At 42.2% G+C, this 7,066-nt stretch overlaps 1 protein-coding gene across 1 annotated transcript; it reads right to left on the reverse strand.

The window, feature by feature from the left end:
- Nucleotides 1–1,673: 1,673 nt before the first annotated feature.
- Nucleotides 1,674–6,653, reverse strand: OSER1 (oxidative stress responsive serine rich 1). The gene is made up of 4 exons (XM_008920011.3): nt 6,206–6,653; nt 4,947–5,060; nt 3,196–3,309; nt 1,674–2,472 (listed from the first exon to the last, which is right to left on the reverse strand). Exons 2-4 carry the CDS (start codon nt 5,024–5,026, stop codon nt 1,782–1,784), a joined length of 885 nt encoding a protein of 294 aa, XP_008918259.1. The 5' UTR covers nt 5,027–5,060; nt 6,206–6,653; the 3' UTR covers nt 1,674–1,781.
- Nucleotides 6,654–7,066: the final 413 nt, after the last annotated feature.

A 7,066-nucleotide genomic window follows, 5' to 3' on the forward strand; every position in this document is an offset into this window, starting at 1 on the left:
CCCCTTTAACGCAGTACTGGGCAGTGGACAGTGCAACCCTAAACCCTGCAGGCCTGTGACTAACAAAGAAATGGTAAAAAGCAGCTCGGTCTTGAAAGGCATTCTCAGCCCCACAATGGTGCTGTGGTTGGAATTTGCATTTGGGAACAGTAAAGAGAATAATTGTTTGAGAAATAAGGTCACCTTGCACTTTGCAGACAATAGTTACCAAAACAGTTACCAAATAACTGCCTTGAATCCAGAACACGGTGGCAGAAATGTAGCTATGGAAGAGCAGGGACACGGAAAGGAGATGTGGGACCCAGGTACATTCTGCAAGGGGTAGATGACACTTCAGAACTGGCAAAACAGGTAAATTTACAAGGCCACTTGTTCTAGGATACCAGGTACTGCCACAGAAAGAACAAAAAAACCCACAAGAGTAACACCAAAGGATTTCACAGGGAAATGTTTGTGCCCGTTTCTTTTCCAGACCTCAGAGGTCAGAAAAGTTCAGGTACTGCAAACAGTGAAGACAAACCAAACATAACTCTCCTCTCCCTCAAGAAATTATATTATTTGATGGGATGCTCCTTTGCTAAAGGCTTACAAAAGAGACACTGTGCTGATACACAATGGGTAGCGAGCTGCTTGCTTCCAAAGTAGTAAATTCCAGGAAGAATGCAAAGCTGGACAAGGCAGCTAAAGTGACAATGGTTTAGCAAAAAGACTGGAGTGGAGGAGAAAGAAAACACACTGTTCAAGACATCCCTACAACTGGCAACTGTTCACTCAAGTCTACAGGTCTTAAAACTTGTATACTTGGTGTTAGAGTAGGATGAAAAAGAAGCTAAAAAAACCCCTCAACCACCAGAGTATGTGAATTAAGACCACTGAAGTGAGCAAATGCTGCTTTGGCCTTCATTAAAACTACACTGAACAGAGCCCACAGATTCATTTTTCCTTTGGTTAACTGCAGCAGCAATTCCCCTGAAGGACACAGGGTGTTTCTCCTGCTGCAGACAAGTCTCTAAAGCCTGCTGGACATTTAATAAAAGCTTTGTTTCCACTTTCCCAATATTTTCCACTGATCAATGCTACAGAGATCAGAAACCTCTTGAAACAATCTTGCTTTGATCACCCAAGTTTCTTTTCTCAACAGGTAGCCCAGCAAGGAAATGGTGTTAACCCAAGAGCATCTGACTACATTAACCTCATCCCAGACAGGGAAGGAGGATGCTGACCAGCCCATCAGAAATAAAGCCTCTTCAGGCACAAAGAAATACCACTGCCTCTACTCAAGAAGAGGTAACTCCATCTCCTGAATTTGCCCAGAGTGGTAACAGTACCAAGGGGAGATGGTCACAATCCTTTATGAAAAAAAAAAAATCAGAGGCACAAGCATCCAAAACCACAAGCCTAAGTGTTGAAACCTGAGGTCAAAGTGATTTCAAAGAAACTGAATTACACCAGGTGTCTGACAATAAGGGCTCTAATCACCATGCAAAATAGGGACTCTTTTCCTCCAGCAAAACAAAAAGAGGATTTTGAAAACAAAAATAGAATTTCCCAAGTGTTGGGTCTTAAGTACAGGCAGGTGCGATCTAGGTACGTTTTACCTCGTTATCTATTCCAAGTTTAAATTATAATGCTGAAACTAAACTGTTGGTCCAGCTTAAATAATGAACATCAGCTGAGATGCAAAGAAGTGTTTTTATTGCAAGTGAGTAGGGAGTGGGTTGGATCTTCACACGAGTGTGGCAGCAGATTTAAACCAGCCACCCTTCTGGTGCTCATTGCTGTCAGGTGTACATCATTTCTGCCATGTGAGACATTTTCTTTGGAATATACAAGTAATACTCCATGTATCCCGAAAGGTCTTCTATTGTCACATCATCCACAAAGGCCCTGGCTTGCTCAGAGCAAGAGCGTGGAGAACTTGAGGGAGTTCTTGATGGCAAAGGCTGCGAGTGATCCTCAGAAACTGTTCTGTCGGGTGCCAGGGGGAGGCTGTTCTGCAAGCCAGAGAATTTGTACACTTCCATGTCTTGCCACAGTTTGCACTGACAGGCTTTACCTGCACAGGCACACGGCTTACTCGTGTTCAGCTTGCACATGGACTGGAAGTCAGAAAGCTCCGGAGTCTTTAGGCTGGCTTTGGGCACCAGAGAAGCTGCAGCTGGAGAGTTCTCCTGCCTGTTCTCCGATGTCAAGTGTGTAACAGAAACCCCCAAAGCCTCAACCTCAGCTCCCTTGTGGCCAAGGTCAGGAGCAGCGCTGCATCGTCCGTGTGCACCAGCTTCCCTGGACACTGGCATCCCAAACCCACTGCTGTCGTCCTGGGCATCCAGCTGGCTCTTCTGCACCAGCTGGCTGCACGTGGAATGCGATTTTGTGCTGCAGTGGATGAACTTTGGAGGATGAAGAATGGGAGACTTGGAACGCCTGCGACGCTGGGTTCTCACGACTCCTCTCGGAGGCTTCTTCGTAGACCTGCCAGGGAAGGACACAAAAGGGAGTGAAGATTCACTACAAGACTTGCTGCTGGGTCACAAATAGCACTGGGCAAAATCCCTACTGCATTCACACTGCATGCAAGAGCCTTAAACTCAGAGTGTTCTGCTATCTTGACTTTGTGCTAGTCAAGCAGCTTATAAAATACAAAAGGAACACTAGAGAAATGAACTCAAAAGAGAGGGGTTTTAAAGTTAGAAAATGAGTAAAGCATGTGAGACATGACAACCCCTAAGAGAAGGACAGAGAACAAGAAGGCAGCACAAAAGCAATGAATCCAGGGCAAAGGGAGCTTTTGTTTCAGATGAACACGAAGTTCTGCACAGACACTCCAGAAATCAATTCTTTATTTTAATCTTAATCCCAAGGCACAATGACAGCTTCTGCAACGTCAAAAGGCAACTGAAAGAGGTGCATTGATCATTGTCTGATTCAAAATCAGCAACTCACATTTGTATTGAGAAACATCTGTAACATTTAGCAACCTACAGCTGACCAGCATTTCACTTCACATAACTGTAAATAAGAACAGCAGTCATATATGAACAGAAAAAGGTGGGGTGCAGTATTTGAAACAGTTCTTTAATAAAGCACATTCAGGTTCCTTGTTTAGGGGGGACTTACTAGAAACCTTGTCTATTTAAAATTCCCTTCCAATGCAGTATCATTTGAAGTAGTCTGATCATCCCAAGCTTCTCTTACCCATGCCAGGTTTCCTTTGAAGCACACACAGTCTTAGGCTTGGTTTCATCTGCCACTGCTCTAACTAGTGCTCTGGGACTTGTCCCTTCACCCACAGAGAGAGAAGTAGTAGATCTGTGAAAGACAGAATGAACAGTTAACAGCCTAGACTGGTTAGCAATATGATTATGAAAAAAAAACCCTTATGAATCTTCTTTCCCAGAAAACATTGCTCCAAATCATTTAGAATGTATCTTAAAATCCTGCCCATAAAGACCCAAATTAGAAGGGTAAGTGTTTACATATTCCTATCTCAAAGGTTTGTATAACACTCTTTCACCAAAGGATGCCATTCAGCAGCAAACCCCAACCCCACGTGTCAATGACGAACACACACAATGACTAAACTTCAGCTTCCCGAGAGAGGGGAGGGGAAAAACACCATCACTGAAGAAACACGTCTCTTTTTCCAGAGACAAATAAGCCTTTCTTTCCTAAAAATAAATGTTCTTTGGACATAAATAGACTTTGTTTAGCTGAAGAACACTTGAGCCTCTGTCTAGGGCAACATAAGCTAAAACTCCTCATACTACTGAGCAACACAGACGTGTCAGACCTTCAACTTCTACTCAAGCCAGGGATCTCAGAATATTTACTAAATTTTCTGGTGCTGTAAGTTCATCCCAGACTCTCATTTGGAACGACTTGTAATAAGAACAATTTTTCCCAGTTGTGACTTCACAAGAAAATCATTTTCCGAATCCTGTATTAAATTAGTTTGTAAGCAGGGTGGATAACCTGAAAAATGAAAATGAGTCCCCACACACTAATCTAGGAGGGGGTTAAGAGAATCCAAATCCTTCAATTTCCATTTAAAGGATAGTGAACACAGAGAAGAAAACTGAAGGACACCAGTAAAAATTCCAAAGTAAGTATGCCCAGCTAGGGGGTGGGACTAGAGATACTGAAAAAAGGAGAGGCAATTCACTACTAATGAGTTTAATTACTTAAAAGAAAGATAACTTTAGAAGCCCATCTACTCACAATCTCAGCTCTGTGGTAATTCCAGTTAACACCTTGATCTTTACGTGTTGCCTTACCTACACTTTCATTTCAGGGACTGTATAATTGCATCACTGACTGCAGCTTCCTGATCATAAAAACGATCAGAAGATACATGGTGTTTGTGTTCTCTCACCTGGGTCAGTGAGGGTAAGTGCCACGTGTCAGATCTCCCACAAAACAAGACAATACAAAAGGCATTCTTTCCATGTAATGATTTTGGTTATAAATAGAAAATCTGTGACAGCAATGAAAATAGTTTGTGTGGGAATCATGCACTGAATCTAATGCACTCTTTCAGTGACATGGAAAGTTTCTCTCCCGGGAAAAGATGGGAGTTTATTCTCATGCCAGGCCTTCAGAGCCATGACAACAGGCTAACTTCAACAGCAGAGTTCTAGCACTATGGACTCCAGGACTGGTGAACTCTGGCAGGCAGATTAATGCCAAAATTCACTTCAAGCATGCTGTCAGCTGCTGATGGTTGTGAGGCTTGTTTCAAGCTGCAAGCTGACAGCAATCAAACAAATTGCAACTCCTTGAGAAGTGCAGTCCACAGGTAGGGAATTCACTTCAGTTTAACTATAATGAAGGCTTTCCATGCTTAACCTTTTGCAGTTCCCTCATTCCCTCAAATTTCACAGCAAGGGTGTTCCCCTCGAGTCCATTTGTAGTATGTTAACTCTGTGCCTCCCTGTGGTGTTACTTACCCAGCTGTGTCAACTCTCAGCTTTTTGAATGCTGTCTGCAGGCTTTCCTCTTCTCCATCCTTAGCTTCTGATTTCATCATTGGGATGGCCAGAAGGTGATGGAATTACCATGTACTGCTTCGAGCAGAAAAAAGGCATAAGAAAATAAAGGCCAAATCCTTGTTGAAAACATTAGTTGCCCAGCAGCACCGTAATACATGAAAATAAACTCAAAATAGCACACTGTGCACGCTAAGCTGAGGTCATTCTACCAGAACATTTTTGAAAGCTGAATCAGAACCAGCTTTATGACACCCAAGAATGAAACAAACGGTCTCTTGTAGCTGAATTAGCAATTCAAAGTAAAATTTGGTGTCAACAAGCATCTTGCACATCCATTACAGTCCAGTAAGTCTGCTACTTGTCTTACAGTGTTACCACAATAATTGCAGAAGAGGGGAAAGTGAGAAGGAGCACCACCACTAGAAACAGTCAATCTGTTACAAGTGTTATTTCCTCATCTTGGACTCGATGTTATGCATGTATTTTAAAAAAACTCAAACCAACAGATTTTTCTTAGAACAAGATAAAGTTTTAAGCCGAACAACATTTTTTGACTTTATGTCTAGGCCCCAGCAAGAGCTATACAATCCTATCAGAACATGGTATTGCAAATAGCCATTAAAATGTTCCAATATCAGTTGGTGAACAAGTACAAATGCAAATGAATGCAACCAGCAAGCATTGTTTTAAATAATAATAAAAAAAAAAAGAATTGATAAAACTGGGTGATGGTTGTTTTTTTTTTTAATCTACCCTGGCTGTCATTTAATCTACTACACAGGAATCTCTAAATATTTCTAAATCTGATGCTCTCCAGGCTCTCTGGAGGTCAGAACCCCAGGGTCAAGACTGACCAGTCCTTTTCAACATCTTCATTAATGATCTGGCTGATGTGGCAAAGCACCTTCAGCAAGTCTGCTGTTGTCACCAAACTGGGATGAGTGGCTGATACACCAGCAGGACCTCAACAGGAACCTCATGAACTTCAACAAGAGGAAAGGAAAAGCCCTGCCCTGGGGAGGAACAAGCAGAAAAGGCCCTCAGGGTCCTGGTGGACACCAAGATGGACACGGGCCAGAAACAGGCCCTTGTGGCAAAGGGATTAAAGTATCCTGGGCTGCAGGTCCAAGGAGCTGATCCTTCCCTCTGTTCAGCACTGGTGAGGCCACAGCTGGAGTGTCCAGCCCTGGGCTCCACAGTACAGGAGACACACTGACCTGCTGGAGAGGACCCAGCGAAGGGCCACTGGGATGATGAAGGGACTGGTCATCTGAACCTCTGCAGCTCAGTTACTCCTGCAGACAGAGAGGGGCAATCTCTGCTCCCTCACCACCTCAATCCTGTCGGAGGTGGCAGCTCTCCCTGCTGTTGCTCTGGCTGCTCCCTGTGCTGTGATTTCACCTGGACACCCCGGATTGCAGACAGCTCTGATGACACACACAGAAGGATAATGTATCATAACAATTTCAAGGCACATGTTGTCCAGTGAGTCAGAGAGTGAGTAAACACGAGAGGAACTTACACAGACACTGACAACAGGAATCTGAGCAAGTTACTATTTCATATACTCTCTTAGCCAAATACTGCTGCTCTGGTGAAACAGATGGTCCCTACTTCAGTTTTTTCCTTGGCCCCCTTAATCATCTTTAGATGATTCCTTAAAATAAAATAAAATAAAATAAAATCAGGCTACATATTTTTTCTTTTTTTCATACCAAACTCCTGTATTATATAACCTTAGCAGGAGGATGAGGGTTAAACTTTTAAAAATCATTGTACATGACTGAAAATATAGTATCAGTTTTAAATCAAATATTTTATCGTGCTGCCCTTCATCACTGACACAGCAAATGCTCAAAACAATGCAGAACAAGTACTTTTAAAACTTATATTTTAAAATTTTGTCTTTCAGAATTTTACAGTTTTTAAATTTCGTACCTTCAAAATTTTATCTTTCGGAATTTTATAGTTTTTGAATTTCATCACTTCAAAGTTTTATCTTTTAAAATTTTAAAGCTTTCAAATTTTACACTTTTAAAATTTCGCCTTTTTAAAATTTTTGCTTTAAAACTCCCATT

Source organism: Manacus vitellinus, unplaced genomic scaffold, assembly GCF_001715985.3.
Source record: "Manacus vitellinus isolate BGI_N305 unplaced genomic scaffold, ASM171598v3 scaffold_26_pilon, whole genome shotgun sequence".
Lineage (NCBI taxonomy): Eukaryota > Metazoa > Chordata > Aves > Passeriformes > Pipridae > Manacus > Manacus vitellinus.

Coding starts and splice junctions, on each gene's coding strand:
- OSER1 (XM_008920011.3), bottom strand. CDS start 5,026: ATGATGAAATCAGAAGCTAAGGATGGAGAAGAGGAAAGCCTGCAGACA. Junction 3,310..4,946: donor CTGAGAGTTGACACAGCTGG/GTAAGTAACACC, acceptor TGTCTTTCACAG/ATCTACTACTTCTCTCTCTG. Junction 2,473..3,195: donor TCAAAGGAAACCTGGCATGG/GTAAGAGAAGCT, acceptor CTTCCCTGGCAG/GTCTACGAAGAAGCCTCCGA.